At 42.7% G+C, this 17,552-nt stretch overlaps 1 protein-coding gene across 1 annotated transcript in view; it reads left to right on the top strand.

The window, feature by feature from the left end:
- The window catches only part of LOC143820539 (macrophage mannose receptor 1-like), a 47,002-nt gene that overhangs the window by 28,890 nt on the left and 560 nt on the right, over nucleotides 1-17,552 (top strand). Inside the window, exons 21-29 of the mRNA XM_077303499.1 lie at nucleotides 943-1,057; nucleotides 2,686-2,828; nucleotides 5,075-5,195; nucleotides 6,996-7,222; nucleotides 9,313-9,478; nucleotides 11,124-11,279; nucleotides 13,098-13,208; nucleotides 16,193-16,399; nucleotides 17,197-17,232. Of these exons, the coding sequence (XP_077159614.1) occupies nucleotides 943-1,057; nucleotides 2,686-2,828; nucleotides 5,075-5,195; nucleotides 6,996-7,222; nucleotides 9,313-9,478; nucleotides 11,124-11,279; nucleotides 13,098-13,208; nucleotides 16,193-16,399; nucleotides 17,197-17,232 (1,282 nt within the window). The remainder of the gene's footprint in view (nucleotides 1-942; nucleotides 1,058-2,685; nucleotides 2,829-5,074; nucleotides 5,196-6,995; nucleotides 7,223-9,312; nucleotides 9,479-11,123; nucleotides 11,280-13,097; nucleotides 13,209-16,192; nucleotides 16,400-17,196; nucleotides 17,233-17,552) is intronic.

Here is a 17,552-nt window from a genome sequence, read left to right as displayed (position 1 = left end):
AATTCCAACCCCCTAATCGCAGGCAAGGGAGAGGGAAGTACTGCTCAGTCCCTATGGGGAGAGACCACCAAACACAGTTGTTTTGGTCACAATAACTAGACTCCATTCTAATAATGGGTGATAGGTTACAAGGTTTTTCCCATGTTTATGAGTTGGCTACCTGAAGTTCTTGGGTTCTATTTATTCCATCATTTCCCAGGCTATAACATTCCTTTGGTTTTTATTCCAAATACTTTTCAGTCAATAAAAAAGATGAATCATCCTCTTAACAAATTTCTCATGGTCAAGAAGTTTAGAATGTTAGCCAATATGCTGCTCTTACTGCAAGGGGACCTGTAGTTTGCCAAACTAGACCTAAAGGATACCTATTTACAGTTCATCAGGCTGCACTAAGTTATTACAGTTTTGATGGTGCCCACAATGAATATCAGGTGCTTCCTTTTGGCCTTGCTTCGACTCCCAGGGTTTTCACTAAATGTGCCAACTCTGTTGTTGCATACCTATGATGCCAGGGACAATTCATATATCCTTACCTGGGTAGTGGGTCACTCTGGACAGATGTCCAGACCTTTGTTTCCAATTATGTTACCTTGTTGAACAATCTGGGGTTCATGACTAATCATCAAAAATCTATATTGACACTGGTGCACCAAATTCAGTTTTAGGAGCATGACTACATGAATGCTGACATTCTGGCTAAGCCCTGGCTTGTTCTCCAGTGCTACAGTGCAGACCAGGGTTGCAAAGTATGTGAGTGTGTGTGTGGGAGACTGAAGGCAGAATAACCAGTATTCATTGATGCAAATAAGATTTGTTTGTTTCACAAAGAAACCGCATTCAAACAGGTTTTTGCTTTATGTCTGAATTCAACCATAGTCTCATTACCTGTCTTTGTGTATATTCCTCAGTCATTTCATGATTGATTGCATTCCCCCTACCCAGTGCTTCCAAATATTTGGCTTGAATGATGAAGACAGAAAAAGCTGGAGTGCTGCACGTACCGTTTGCAAAAACCTGGGTGGAAACCTGGCAACTATACCTAACAAAGCTGTTCAAGGTGCAATCACTTTGATAATATTTATTTATATATTTAGAATACTTAATCCAAATTTTCCCCCAGTGAGGACCAAATGTGAATTACAAAAATCCCTAATGTGATTTAAATAGCTGATGACCCTACACCCTATACCCCTCAAAGAGACTTGCGCTGTACCACCACCAACCTCCTGGTGGTCACTACCTTCAAGGAAGCTCACTTGACCTCAACCAGAGCCAGAGCTTTCTCCATTCTGGCCCCCACCTGGGGGTCAGGGCCCTGACGGAACCTGAACAATTCTGCAGGGCTGCAAAAGGGAGCTTCTTTGCCAGGCATTTGGTTGAAGTTGACCTAAACCATTGCTTCCAATTGGCCCCATAGCACCCCCCCTACGACTGCTACAAATCTATACAACATACTGGGTCTCAGTAAGAGTTGAGCTGAGGCTCCTTGTAGTTCCACCATTCCTTAATGTTGTTGTTGTTATTATGTTAATGTTATTGTTGTTGATATTCACCTTGTTCTAGAAATGATGTTACCTGTATTGTTTTTCTTGTTCCATGTAAACCACCCTGAGCCTTCGGGGAGGGCAGTAAATAAACAAACAAACAAAGTTAAAACAAACAGAATACAATATGAAGCAATAAAGAAGGGAAAAGGGTACTCAAAGCATCCTGGCCTCAGCTGGAATCCAGCAGCAGGCCACAGTCTGTGAACCATGGACTAAGAGCTAAGGCTCTACCACCAAATCTCCAGGTATTTACCTACCTGGATCTGACAACCCTACTTTCCATCCTCCGCTGGAGGCCAGAGGTGACTTGACAACCCTATTCTTAAGGCCATGTAGAACCACTGCCTTCTACATTATCCAATTTGGAGACTGAATCAGGTTCAAAGTGCTGATTCTAACCTTTAAGATCTAAATGGTCTTGGACCAGCATAGCTGTGTGACTGCCTTTTCCTTTATAATCCCCCAAGAGTGCCGAGCCTCGTGGAATGAGCTCCCAGGTGGGATCAGAGCCTTGTGGTACCCAAATCAGTTCCATAGGGCCTGTAATATGGAGTTATTGCACTGGGTTTATGGTTGAGACCAAAAATAACATCCAACTTTGAAGCTGGCCTCACCACTAGGATAGGAGGGAAAGAGACAGAAGATCAACTCCTGCCAAACCTCCCCCATCTCAGATTAAGTCAGGGGCATGAATTGCAATACTTGGAATGTTTTAAAGGTTAAACTTTTAAAATATGATTTAATGATAATGATGTTACCCATCCTGAGCATTGGAAGGTCGGGATATAAATAAAAAAAATGTATTATTATTTATTTACATAATTTACAGCCTACCTTTGTTCGTGACTCTAAGACAAATACAACCAACAAGATGGGTCATGCAGTGAACAATGAAGGGTTTGGACTATGGAAACCTGAAAAACAGCAGAAATCTAAAACAAATTTGAAAGAAATCATAAGCACTTAAACATGATGGATTAGGTGGTGTAGAAACTACATAGTTAGTAGTATGTAGCAGTAGTAACTGCACACTTACAATGATTGGTAGAAACACAGAAGTACTGACCTTCTCCCTTTATTGGTGCAACTTCCTGATTCACTTGTGTGTGTCTATTCATTTATCTTTGTTTTCGCTCAGCTTTCCTTACCATGCACTTAAAAAATGTGCCATTCGATTCTTGGATCGGGCTGCATGATATCATAGAAGAGGGAAATTTTCTATGGACAGATGGAAGTACTGTTGCTTATACAAACTGGGCCAACAATGCCCCCAAACGTTCTGTAAGTCCTGCTTGCAAATTCATTTGTTATTTTCAAAGCAATTCAATTCATGTCACCATTTCCTCCACGTTTTGTAAGAAAATTACAAGTATGGAAAAGTATCCGGGACAGGCAACCCAATTGTGAATAGTCCCTAACTTCTGACTAAATTTCAGAAGAGGACAAATAAGCCAATAGTGAACAAGATTAGGTTTTGCACATTAAATGTAGCAATTAAATGAGCTTCTTGGATCTAAGTTTTATTCTGCTCTCTCTTTTCTTCTGTTTGAATTTTGCCAGTGGAATAAGTAGAGGATAATGCTGAGGGCCATTCTGCACCTCTAAAAACATAGCATTAAGCAACCGCAGTTGCTTAACGCTATAAAAAACTATGCCCCCACCACTACCATTTCTCATCTTCCCTCTCTCTCGCTTTCTTCTCCCACTTTCTGATGCTTCCAGGCACTCCGCACGGCTGATTAAAATGTCTGCGGAGAGGGACTATCATTTTTTTTTCATCATATATATATATATATACAACCATTAGCAGAAAAAGTATTGCAAAAAAAATCTTCTCAACAACGAAAATCAAAAGCCAGTGCTGTTTAATGGTATCAGACAAGGAGTAGGGCAATTCAGATTTGGTCCTGAAGCCAGTGGGTGACCTTGGGCCAGTTACAGTGCAATCCTAAAAAGGCTTTCACTGACTAAATAGACCAGAGCAGGATTCTGAGTAGGCCTGGTTAGGATTGCCCTTTTGTCTCTCCCAGAGTAACCTGCTATGAAGTCTGTGAGTTCAGTAAAGATTCAGACATGCTCTGCTCCAGGGCTGAATAGGATTCATGGGATCATTGTTCTAAACCCCCCAGGAATTTCCCCTTAGCTCTGATCAAGCTGATTACAAGGCATGCTGTACCAGTGCATCCTGAGTTCCTTTTCTGCAACACTCCACCCACCTTCTGACTGGGACATAAAGACACCTTTCTGACTTGTATTTGATAAAAAGAATTTTGACTATCAAAAGCTTCCACCCTAACTGGACTTCAGAATCTGGTTGTTCTACTGCAGATCAACATGGCTCACTTCTGAAACTATCTTAATGGATAGATAATTATTAATCTTTTCTTTCTGTTTTATCTGGCTGCAGTGCTGTATTAAATAAATTTAATTTGATAATGATTAAAACTAATAACATAATGGCATATAAAAGCAGATCTTATAGAATTAGCAAGAAAGAGGGAACAATCCAATACAACCAAATTAACGCAACAAAATGCTTAGGGCAACAAGTACCAGGTGGAACCAAAAGCATTTCAAGCTCAGTGCTAAGCCAACACATTTGGGAAAGGCACTCTATAAGTGAGCTGCCTCGACCCCAAATATCACATAGTAATATATGTTGAACCTGAAAATCTCTCTCTCTCATTCTATGGCATATGTAGACACGGTGTTAAAGAAAATAAATAGTACAGAAAAAGGTGTTAATCAGAACTTTACTTGGTATCACATCTTACTTGTTATACATTTGAAGGTTGTTAATCAGCTTTTAATGGATAAATCCTGGGTTGCCCTGCTGCTAAATGATTTGAATAAGCAAAACCCTTTTAAATTTAGTCAAAATTCTCTAATTGGGTACAGAAGTGAAGTCTGTCATTCCAAACCACCAGATAAGACCTCCTGGAATTACAGTTCATCTCTGGACTACCAAGATCTGGACTACCCTTGGAGAGAATGCCCTGCTGAGGTCCCCCCTCAAGCTCTACCCTCAGATCTATATTGTCTTCTCTGACTGGCAGATCTCAAGAGTTTAAAGCATCTGCCCCCAATCCTTTTAAATGGGGTTGCTGGGGACTGAATGGGGGTCCTTCTCTACGCCAAGCAGATGCCGCACCACAAAGTCAAGCCTGGAAAAAAACTTATTTCTCTTAACAGAAGCTTAGTAGGATGATGTTTGCCAGGTGATGTTCATCTCCATAACACGAAAAGCTTCAGATTCCACACATTAGTCATATAATAAAGAAACAGGAGATTTTTTTTCTCAAGGCCTGTTGGCAACAATAGCCAAATATACAGTCTCTCCCCACATTTGAGGAAAATGTTCAATGTAAGTAGGCAAAAGCGTCTTTGCTTAGAAATAATACTTAGCATATTTGTTTGAGACAATAACAATGACTAGATGCCAAGATGTGACTACACAGGTGGGTTACAGGTTAAATGAGTGTTTGTTTTAGTTATGAAAATGTGAGTTTCCATCTATTTCTTTGAAGGGCCGTTTCCGTCACAATTATGACTGTGTCACTATGATAAAGACGCCTGAGAAGTGGGCAGGAAACTGGAAGGATAACACGTGTTCACAAAAGTATGGATATATCTGTCAAAAAAACACTGGTAAGTTTTAAGATATTTTGTTGGCCTCAAAGCCTGTTTCCTGCAATGTAAGATTTTAGTCTGGGTTTAAGCCATTGAAGTAATTTTCCTCCTGTTGGGGCGCTTAGACAGTTTATGCACTGGGAACTTTACTCCCCCAGCTCCCATGCAGGAGCACAAATTGAGGGCAGATGAGGTGCACCAGGCCAAATGCTTCCCCATGTGAGTTCAGGAAGAGGTGGGGCAACCTGCCACAACTAAAACTCCAGCCTGCAGCCTGGCATGAAACCTCCAGTGCATAAAAGGTCTTAGGGACGCCATTCCCCAGTTCCACAGCTCATCTCCCGATGACAGAGATCAATTCCCCTGGAGAAAATGGCTGCTTTGAAGGATGGATTCTGTAGCATTATATTCCCCTGAAGTCCCTATACCCCAAAACCTGCCCATAGAGAATAAAACAATTAAAATTCAAACAATTAAAATATCTAAACAACATCTGCATCCTTTACTGCCAAGTCTCTTCCTTGTTGCTCTACTGTGGTTGATTGTCAGAATATAGATGTTACAGGAGAGAGTGTTGGATGGGGGTGTTCTTAGATGTTACTGGTGGCCCAGCCTCAACCAAATGCCTGGTGGAGAGCTCAATCTTGCAGGCCCTGAAGAACTGGATATGTCCTGACAGGCCCTGTGTCTCCTCTGGGAGCTCATTCCACCAGCTAGGGGCTAGGATCAAAAAGGCTCTAGCCCTGGTCAAGGCTAGGTGCACTTCTCATTGGCCAGGGTCCACCAGCCTGTTGGAACTAGCTGAGCATAATGCTCTTTGGGGAACATATTCAGAGAAGCAGTCCCTCAGGTACCCTGGGCCCAGACCACAAATGGCCTTGAAGGTCTAAACCAGCATGGGAGCCACTCCCTTGCGGCTCCCCTGGGAGCCGCAAGGCATATATCAGCCCTTCATGGTGTTCTCTTGAAGACTGGCAGCTGCAATTTGGACCAGCTGTGGTTTCTGGAGTAGGGACAAGAGAAGGCCCTGTGTAGAGGGAGTTATAGAAGCCCAGTCTGGAGGTGATACATGGATGACTGTGACTAGTTGATCTGGAGCCAGGTAGGGCACTAGTAGCCTAGCCTGGCATAGATGGAAAAATGCCTGCAGAGCTATTTTGATGACTTGTGGCTCCATAGAAAGGGAGGCATCAAGTATCGCCCCCAGACTCCTGGCAGTCTGTGCAGCAGTAAATTGCATGCCATCCAGGCTGGGTAAGCACACTTGCTCAGCTGGTCCCTTCCTACCCAGCCACAGGATCTCTGGCTTTGAAGAGTTCAGCTTCAGGTGACTCTGCTTCAACCAGTCTGCCACAGCCTCCAGACTTCAAAGTGCCTGATAACCCCAAATCAGTACTGCAATCTGGTAATCCTTTGTCAACTCCCCATCCTGTCAATCTTTACTTTGGTTTTGGACATTTAATTTGTGCTGGAAAAGCACAGCCTATAATGGGACTGCCAACTTTAGGTAGCCACATGGTGCACTGATACGTGGTGCCCAGCTTGTGGCCTGTCCATATATAGACGGATTCCATCCGCCTTAGTTTAACTGAAAATCTGAGTGAGAAAGAAGGGAAAAGCAAAGGTGGAAGGGAAATCTTATGTACACTAACTACAGTTTCCATTGGAAGTCCTTGTATGAATGTATTTTACTTTGTTGTGTCATGCTCTAACCTTCTGTCTGTGATATCTAGGGAGAGTCCCCTTGATGCAGTCAGCTGGTTCAGGTGTACAGTTTGAAATCAGTGTTAACCCTTTCTCTTTATGACTTTGGCATAGACCCTGAGCATTACTCAGGAACAACAACTCCAACATCTGGCCATATATCTTATGGAAACAGCACCTATTCCTTCACTAAAAATGCAACATGGGAAGAAGCCAGAAAAGAGTGTCGTTCTAAACACTCAGATCTTGCCAGCATTCTGAATCCCTATAGCCAATCATTCCTGTGGCTTCTGGTGATGAAATATGAGGAACCTGTATGGATTGGTCTGAACAGTAATGTGGTAAGAACAAGGCAAACATGAATGTAATGCTATTTACTCAGCCAGATGGTACGTCTTTTAAGGCTACAATTTAACAATGTAGGCAACCTGTTAGCTAAGAAAATGCTATGTAGTAATATTTTTTTTCAATCAGCTTTGTTTAAAATTAGTACCTAATTTACTGATTTAGAGGAAATTTAGTGGAAACTTAATAGAACATCCAAAACTTTCCATTTTATGAACCTGTGACACTTTTGACATTTTAAGAATGGTTTGTGAGCTTTTTTGTGGATTTGATACACAAAGGGAACTGGAAGCCTGTTGGCCATCTTTGGAGGTGATGTTTGATGGCTTCAGTTGGCTCTCTTTAGTTGAAGTGGGCAAGTTGCTGTGCTCAGTGAGGGCTATCACTTGCCCCCTTGATCCCTGCCTGTCTTGGATCCTCAAGGGAGGTGGCCAACAGATAGGAGGTCATCTCAGGGATATTGTTAATCTCTCCTTTTCTACTGGAGAGTTCCCTACGCTGCACAAGAACGCAGTGGTTCATCCTCTCCTTAAGAAACTATCACTGGACTTGTGGGATCCTGCCAACTACCGTCCAGTTTAGCATTTGGCGTTCCTGGGGAAGATGGTTGAAAGGGCCGCTGCGGACCAGCTCCAGGCATTCTTGGAGGAAACTTTGGCCCTCAACTCATACCGGTATGGCTTCCATCCTGGCCACGGGGTGGAGACAGTGTTGATCACCCTTTTTCAATCAGCTTTTCATAAAATTAGTGCCTAATTTACTGATTTAGGGGAAATTCAGTAGAAATATAACAGAACATCCCATGCTTCCCATTTTATGAACCTGTGACACTTTTGAAGTTTTAAGAAAGAATAATCAGTACCAGTATGGCCATGAGGAGCAGGTCCAGTCACAAAATGGCTGCCATGATGGAGGCAATATAAAAAAAGTTGGGAGGCTTTGGACTAAGTAGTTTCATTTCAATGTTTCTTCAACCTCCACATCTTACATTCTCAATTCACACCCATTCTTCTTGTCACTTTATAACAATTTTCTGACCCAAAGTTGGCACCTTATGTAGGACACATCCAAAAAATTAGCTCATGAGTCCTTTCCAGTTCTGGAAGCAGGGCCCAAGGTGCTATGCATGCTGCTTATGAGACCCTTCCTTTCCTCCCTCCCTCTCTCCCTTCCCTGCTCCCTATATCTTCTGGTCCATCGTGGGAAACAGGCTTAATGGTGGCTTAATGGATCTTTGGATGATTGGCTTACTAGATCTTTGGCAATGCCACCTTTCTGCCCCCCTTCAGTTGAATACAGTTGTAAAGACTGGTGTATTTGTTGTGCTCCACCCCAGAAGCTGCCAAGAAGAGCTAAGCAATTAAATCAGCAATAGTAATGTTCACTCAGTGATGTACAGCTCAAAATATCTCTGAAAAGTACATGCAGACTTTTATTTAGTTACTAGCTTCAAAGCCCGTTCCTAAGAACGGGCCTTGAAAGGGCCCCCGCCCCTGGCCCCCAGCCAGGCAGCTTAAGGTGGCTTTGGGCGACAGCTCACAGCCAGATCAAGTGGGGGGGGCAGTTGTTAGCAGGGTCAGAACAGAGCTCCTTAGCAGTCAGCTAGTCAGCTCCATAGCAGTCCTTAACGAGCAGTCAGCAGGCCAAGACTAGCATTACTTTCTTAAAGCTCTATTATTTCTATTATTTTGGGGAGTTTTACTCCCCCAACCTAGTAATAATCATTTTAATTTTATTATCAGGGTGTTTTTTGGGGGGGGGGGATTTTGGACCTTTGGACCTACCTTTCCTTAATTCCATTTTATGGCTTAGATTGGAATTACTTGTATGATAGAGAGATGGAGTGGGATAATAATATGATAGATGACTATGCCTCTTTGTGCATATTGAAGATGCATCTAATTAAATTAAAATGTATAACTTAATAAACATGGAATTTAAGGTATGCCACAGGAATCTTTATACTTTTTGCTGTAACACAAACTCTCTCTTTGAAGGTGTAAAAATGGTTTGTTTTGAGCACATGTCCATTGTTTCTCTTTAGACTGAAAGACACTATATTATTTTTCTCTGATTTCCCTTTTAGACAAATGGGATTTATAAATGGGTGTCCGACTGGAAACTGACATATACTAATTGGGCTCCTGGAGAGCCAAAAGAGAATCTAGCCTGTGTGTATTTAGACCTTGATGGGCAATGGAAAACAGGAACATGCAATAAAAAGTATTTAGCTGTATGTGAGCAGAATAATGGTAAGTAAAAGAATGGAAATGTATAACATGGGACATAGCAGTTTAATTTCTATTAGGTCTGTACATTAGTTTTACCAGATAGAGTAATAAGAAGATAAATTGGAATCGGCATTTCTTTCTTTTTCACAACGAACAAGAGATTAAAAGACTTTATTTAAGTTATATAATAAACAACGGCTTGAATTCCCCTCCCCACCAAATTATCACTGCTGCAACCTGGAGGGTCTGTCTAAATCAGTCTTGCTCACGCAGGTTTCATGAAACCCTTGGGTTTCTTGATGGCCCTGCGACAGTTTCCCGAATGGATGGGAGTTAATTAATTTTAAAATATATTTTAAATTTATTAAACATTTATTGGGTGATATGACCACATGTGGTCACTGAACTTCCCCCCCTCCCAAAATGGAGGGGGTGGGAAGGGGCGGGCTCCCGGGTGGGTGTGTACTCAGCAATGCGTCCCAACCATATTCTGCATGATCATGCCACTTCTGGGGTTTCTTGAAGCCTGAAGAATGTTTCAGGAGTTTCTCAACAGTTGAGAAGGGTTGGCGAAAATGCTGGTCCTGCTGAACAGGGGACTCAGCCCAGCCCAGTGCAAGCACTTTTAGATTCTGTTAATATCTGCAGCAAAAATTAAACATAAAATTGATGCTCATTTAAATCAGTGAGATTTGGTTATGAAGACATATTTGCAGGTTGGTTCAGGACACCATTCCACCCCCACCCCCCCACTCTCTTAGTAAGTAATGATTTGTTCAGTATGCAGTGTGCGAATCAAATGGAATTCATTGGACTGTATCCACCATAGGTGAGGGAAGACAGCATGCTATAAACCTCATCAAATCTCAAAAGTTAAGCAGGGTCCCTACTTGGAAGAGAGATCACCAAGGAAGACTCTGCAAAGGACGGGAATGCCAAACCACTCTCACCTCTCAAATAGCTTGAAAGCCCTAGTGGTGTCCCAAGTCAGCCACAACTTGATGGCACTTTACAAATAAAAAATCCAGAATAGGAGTGTACTCAATGATAGGGACTTCTAAATGATAATGTGTCCCTACATGGAAAACAGCACCCCTGAATCAAAGGGTCCCAGTGAAAAACAGGGGTTGGGTCATTTTTCCTCTGTAATTTCTGTATTGGTGTAGTGGTTAAGAGCGATGGTTTCTAATCTGGAGAGCCAAGTTTTATTCCCCATTCCTCCACATGCAGCCAGCTGGGTGACCTTGGGCTAGTCACAATCCTGTTAGAGCTGTTCTTGCAGAGCCGTTCTGTCAGAACTCTCTCAGCCTCACCTACCTCACAGGGTGCCTGTTGTGAGAAGAGGAAGGGAAGGTGATTATACACCGCTTTGAGACTCCTTTGGGTAATGAAAAGTGGAGTATAAAAACCAACTCTTCAACTTCATCTTAAGGTTCTCAACAATGACATACAATTATATACTTATAACATAGCCTTCTGGGAAGGGAAAAACAATGTAAGTTCATTCCAATATTTAAACATGATGAAAATGATACTCAGATTTACACATTGTAAGTTATGAATTTGTGATGCTGAGCACAAAAAATCACCCTGATTGTGATTAATTAGCAACATGTGTGTTCTTAAGAGATGTTTTGTAAAGATACTAATTTCCCCCCCATGACAGATACAGCTCCAACTGATGATCCTCAGGTCCCTGGGAAATGCCCTGAATACCAACAAAATGGCTATACAACTTGGATTCCTTTTCGTGCCCATTGCTATATGATCAGAAATGATGGGAAATCCTGGCCTACAGCATCCATGAAATGTTCTCAGTTGGGTGGGTATCTTTTTGCACTAGAATATAACTATGTGAGCTTTTATGAGTGTGTTGACGGCTTGCACTTTCTTATTATCAGGTGAGAAAACTCTTTTCCCCAATGAAAAATGAATCCTGTTTAACCCATCAGATTTTTACATTGAAGATTTTTTCATCTGGCAAATTATAGGAATAGCAAAAAAGAAGTACCTTTCACCTCACTTTTCCTACTTCCAAAGTGTATACACGGGGGATTTGCAGGAGAAGCCAACCCATGTGCCCAATACAAAGAGCTCAAGTTATGTGAAAAGCATACAATCTGTGAATGGTGTTTATGTAGGATATTACATTGTCTGGATTAAAAGCATTGATGGTACAAAATACAAACATGAAATGATTTTTCTCTGTATCAGGATTTCTGCAGTTTATCTTACTAAACTGCTTTGAATCTGCTTGCAGAGAAAGGCAAGGGGAAAAGATTTAAATCAGCCTTGCCTTCCCTGTAAACTCAGCAGCTGCCTTATCCCAGCTGTGCTTTCTTAGCCTCTAAAATAACAAAATCAGAGTCCAGTGGTACCTTTAAAACCAACAAAGATTTATTCAAAGTGTGAGCTTTTGAGTGCAAGCACTCTTTGTCAGAGGAAGAGTGCTTGCACTCGAAAGCTCACGCCCTGAAAAAATCTTTGTTGGTCTTTAAGGTGCCACTGGACTCTGATTTTGTTTTGTTGTGCTGCTTCAGGCCAACACGGCTACCCACTTGAATCTTTTCTCAGCCTCTGTTCTTCATCCAGCCTCCATGACTAAAGCAAGAGTGAAGCATGTTAATACTTAAAAAGCTAAGCACATTGCTATCTTAACACCGCCCGTGGCGCCGCGGGTGGTGCCACGGACTAAATAAAGCTGTAAGACGTTCTGAGGCGGGATGTGTCCGGGATGAGGAAGGGTCCGGATTGGACCCTTCCTCTGACAGACAATCGGAGGAACCAATCAGCAGGCGCGAAGCGCCTGCCGATTGGTCCCCCCGATTCCCAGCCACATGCAACTGCGAGCCGCGCACAGCGCGGCTCACAGTTGCTCCTACCACCTACGACGCGTCAGGCTGCCCGATCGCGCCTTCCCCGGGGCCTGGTGAGCTTTTTGCCTGATCGGGGGGGGGCAGGAAAAAGCCCCCCAAGCCCCGGGGAAGGGGGGGAAAGCTCCCCAGGCCCCTAGCGCCCGCTGAATTTTGGTTTCAGCGGGCTCTACTACTAGTTACAATATAAAGTGATAAGAATGTATTCCTAAAGATTTGGCAAAAATACATACCTCAGTGCATATTCTATAAATTGATTTATTTGCAATACTTATAGGCTGCCTTATCACCTTGCAAGAGGCCTGCAAAGTAGTTCATGGTAAATAAAAGATAAAATACAATAAGTGTGACAGGACTGGCAGGGCCAATGGCACTTCCTTTCCACCCTACTTAGGTTCTAGAGGCAACAGGTGCTCCCCAAATACTGTCTACCTACCCTGACCTGGATAACCTAGGCTAGCCTGATCTCATCAGATTTCAGATGGTTCAAATGTGGTTCATATTTGGATGGGAGAACTCCCAGGAAGTCCAGGATTGCTGTGCAGAGGAAGGCAGTGCCCAACCACCTCTTAACATCTCTTACCTTGAAGACTCTATGGGGTTGCCATAAATCAGCTGCAACTTGATGGCACTTTCCATCATATGTAATCTTGGTCAAGGAGTGCCATATTTCGATGATGACAGAACAGGCTTGTGTGAAACTGTCTTGATTTTCTATAACAGGGCAACGTTTAAATGTGTGTTTTTTTGTACTTGATGTTTTCTAGGTGGTTCTTTGACTTCAATAGAAGATTTAGCGGAAATGAACTTTGTGATAAAGCATGTGCAAACACTTGATCAAGGGAAATTTTGGATTGGATTGATACAAAATGTGGATGGTAAGAGTTTAATCATCACTGTTTATTAATAATATATACATGGCTGGATAATGATTAAAGCTTCCACAGTGGCAAGGACTTATGTTTGCAGAGAGCATTTTTACCACTCCATTCTTCCCATGGGAGCCTGAAATGCCCCCTAGGAATGGGGGGGGGATTTACACACCTGTATGAGGGGGAGGCAGTAAAATCACACTCCACAAGCAGTCCTTGCTCCCACAGAAATGCTAGTCACAATACAAATTGTAGCAGACAAAAAAAGAACACATATTTGATTTCCTCCTCCATGAAAGACGTGAAGTTGGAATAGCAGTAATTGCTAAGGATGTTCCATTTTTCTTGCTTGATTCAAAAGCAGTTCACCTTGTACAGGTATTCTGGGAAAGGTTCAGAGAAAACTCTGTATTCTGAAAATTCTCTACCGCATATACAGGTACATTTCCATTATATCTCCAGAGAATAGTAGTTTGGGTTCACCTGTCCTGCAAGTTCCTGGAAAGTCAACTTTCTACTGACCCTTGCCCAAAGACAGATGTCCAGGGATAACAGAGGGCTTAACTTATGGATGGGGGACAACCCCACTGGCAAAAAATAAGAGACAATCTTTGAAAGATTGATCCAAATACAGAGAGTAAATGCACCAAAAGACTGTTTTGGTCAGGTTGTCCAGGAATATATTTTAAATAAGAATTTAATTTGCATGACATTTTTCCCCACCGAACTAGAAAATAGCCTTTCTGCTCACTAGAAAATAACCTTTCAATACTGTGGTTAGTTAGTGAGTCTCAACAAACATAGATGGACTCTGATCTGAACTTTGCCAAGATTGGAGTCCAGCAATGATATAAATTAAACAGTTCTGGATGAATCATATCTTCCCATGGTACCTTACCAGATGAAAGGGAAGCAATCAGAAATTTGATTTCAGAAACTAATACAAGAAGACACTTAGACAAGGTTGATAAATCAGTAGGAACTGAATCCTGCTCAGTGGCTCTATTTGCAGAAGCAAAATCAGTTCCAAAAATTTGACAGATGTGCTTGTTAGTTTTTGGCAGAGACCTGGGCCTCCAACACATTGACCTCATCCAGACCCTTTAAGACTAGGTCCCAGAACTGAGATTGTCTCCTCTCTAAAATGGCTAGAGCACTGAAGTTAGGCAAAAACAAAAACAAAACAAAAAACACTTCTTTTTCTTTAAAAACTTACTTGTAGATTAACCTTATATGAGCAGTGCAAGAGGATCTGTTTCCATGGTTATGAACCTGTCATGACAAGGTCCCTTCCAGCTGCTTCGCATTCTTGGTCAAACCAGCTTGCAGAATGATGGAATTTTGTTTTTTAAAGTCGATCACTAGAAAGAAAGCCTCTGAGTCTACCACAGACAGGACACGGGACTCCTTGACATTTCCTCTTTGTCAGGTTTATTTTTAATCTTTAAAAAAGTAAAATGAAAGCATATTTCCTCCTCTCAGGCTATGAAGATAGTGTGGGTGTGATATAAAAATTTATCAAGCCTTCTAACAACTTAAACGCAAGTTCCATGGTAAATGAAACCTATGCACAAGAAAGCAAACTTTCAACCTTAGAATGAAACAATACAGGCCATTGCACAAGAACTCCCTCTGTTAACCTTTCAAAAGTATCTGTCACTGAAGTCTCATCAAGAGAGCTTTCAGGCATGGAATATTCACATTGGAAAAATAATTGCAAATAATAAAGTGAAAAGACAGCCTAAGGGCTGGGTGGGCAGAGAGTGGGCATGGCCTGTCCAAGGCAGGGTACAATCAGAATGCATGAAGCCAGCTCCTGGCCATGGTGCAATAGTAAACTTACAAGGAAGGCGGGGGGGGGAGGCCTCTGCACTCTGAGTGGGGTGGGATAGGGTGGGGAGGGACTGCCTACCTGTGTCCTTGAGTGTTGCCCTGGCACAAGCAGCCCTCTGTACTCCGGGTGAGGTGGGACTGCTTGCCTGCTCCTGGGCTGCCTACCTATTCACGCTCCTCTAGGGTTGCCCAGGTGCAGGCCTCTGCGCTCTGGGTGGAGAGGGGTAATGTGGGGAGGGGAGGGACTGCCTGCCTGTGCCTGGGCAGCCCAGCCGCAGGCAGGCATCTGAACTCTGGGTGGGTTGGGGTGGGGGGGAGGACTCTGCCGGTGCCTGGGCAACCCTTGAGGGGGGCATTCCCACTCCTTAAGAGTTGCCCGGGCGCAGGCAGGCCTTTGCACTCCAGTTGGGGGGGGGGGACTGCCTGCCTGCGTCTGGGCAACCCTCAAGGAGTGAGAATGCAATCCTCTGGAGTTGCCTGGGCACAGGCAGGCCTCTGCACTCTGGGTTGGGTGGGGGGAGGGACTGCCTGCCTGCACTCGGATGGCTCTCGAGGAGCATGTTCGTGCTCCTCGAGAGTTGCCCAGGTGCAGACTGGCCTCTGTGCTGGGGGGGAGATATCTGTCTTCCATCCCTTTCTCCTTCCCCTTCTTTCTCATTCCTTCCTTCCTTCCTTCCTTCCTTCCTTCCTTCCTTCCTTCCTTCCTTCCTTCCTTCCTTCCTTCCTTCCTTCCTTCCTTCCTTCCTTCCTTCCTTCCTTCCTTCCTTCCTTCCGTCAAACCCAAGACTTCAAAGCATTACACTCTACCCTCACACCGCCCTCACACCATGCTAGCACCCATTGTATTTTCAGCTACAACGGGCTTACAGTACTAGTTTTCCATAAAATAATAGATTATTAACAATATAGTTATAGAACAATGTATTTTGTATGTGTGATTTTATTGTTGTTAGTTGCCCCAAACATAAATTAGGGAGGGATGGCCAATAAATAAATATGTTGTTGCCTTATTTATTTTGATTTACAGGAGTTTTTTATCCCACATGAAACCATTCAATATGAAAAAGAGCCAATGTCGCTTCATAATACTTTTCTGTGCATAAATGTGCTACTCTTTGCCTTTTCAGTCATTAGAACTATACTTCTTTTATGATTAGGGGAATGGATATGGAAAGATAATACTGCAGTAGATTTTGTCAACTGGAATAATGGAGAACCCCAAATAGAAAGCAATGCAGATCCTTACATTTATGACAATCCAGAATTAAGGAGATGGTGTGTTGGAATGAGCAATGAACATGGGAAGTGGTTCATCTCACACTGCAATCATCCTCTCACTGGATATATTTGTAAAACACCCAAAAGTAAGAAATATTTACAATCAATATAATATCATAATCACTGTGGCTGAAAGGGTGGATACTTAAAACCCGAGGTTGGAACCATGATAAGAAAAGACAGATGACTGTACAAACCTGAAAAGACCTGATCTTGTGAAGATGAAATGGAGGAGAGGAGACTGATATAAGCTGTTTTAGTTCCCCATTGTGGAGAAAGTTGGGGAATAAAGTAAATATACCTGAAGCTGAGGGTCAAATAATAGGTGTGTTGTTGGGCGATGGATCAAAATGAGAGAAGGAAAGGATATGGGGGTGAGAGATGTTGGGAAAAGAGCAGCTAGTGTAGAGACATGGATAGTGTAGAGACAGGGGCACAGTGGACAGTGAGATGACCCCTTTCAAGTCCTCTCTATGCAACTGAATCCAACTTGGGAGCTGGCATCATGCAATAATTTTTCTGGGTAGAGAGTGACAGGGGGAAGGAAGGAGAGCTGGAGTTAGCTGGGTAGTGGATGGATGGTTCAAGAGCCGAATTTAGTTTCTTGGGGGCCAAGCTAGTTTGTTTACTCCATGCAGTTTATATTGTGGGCAGGATGTAAAAGCTGGACTTCCTGACTTGTGACATCAGAGCAAGGGCTTACCACCACACAGTCACCTGTACACTTAATGTGGTTCATTCGCAGAACTTATTGCTAACCAGCACTGTGACTGCTATACGTATTCCTTCTCTGCCTTCTTGTTCTACTAAAGTGACTGAAATCCATTCATATTTGCTGTGATATGGAGAATTAATGATGTTTTCATTTTATAAAATCTTACAGTTATGCCATCTAAAGACCCTTCATACAATGAAAGAGGTAAGATTTGTACAAAGAACTCATCCCAAATTATTATAAGGGGAAGACATTGCAATGTCTCTTAGCCTTAGACTTCAGAGGGGACTATGAGCGAGTTTTAGACATAGGTCTACCTGGCCCTTGCAGTTGCTGCTATAGAAGCCCAGTTCTAGCTCCATCCTCCATGTTGGCCCTTTCCCCCAGGTAGCCACTTCCTTGCTTTGTAAGTTCCTTGCACACTGTGCTCCGGTACAAAGTTTCCTTCTGTGATTTGTAAAGTGTAGATATGACTTTGAAAACATCATTAAACGGATTAGTATGATTATGTATCTGATGGCGCA

Source organism: Paroedura picta, chromosome 11, assembly GCF_049243985.1.
Source record: "Paroedura picta isolate Pp20150507F chromosome 11, Ppicta_v3.0, whole genome shotgun sequence".
NCBI classification, from domain to species: Eukaryota; Metazoa; Chordata; class Lepidosauria; order Squamata; family Gekkonidae; genus Paroedura; species Paroedura picta.
The sequence above is the reverse complement of the archived record's forward strand: the minus strand, read 5'-3'. Positions and strand labels throughout refer to the sequence as shown.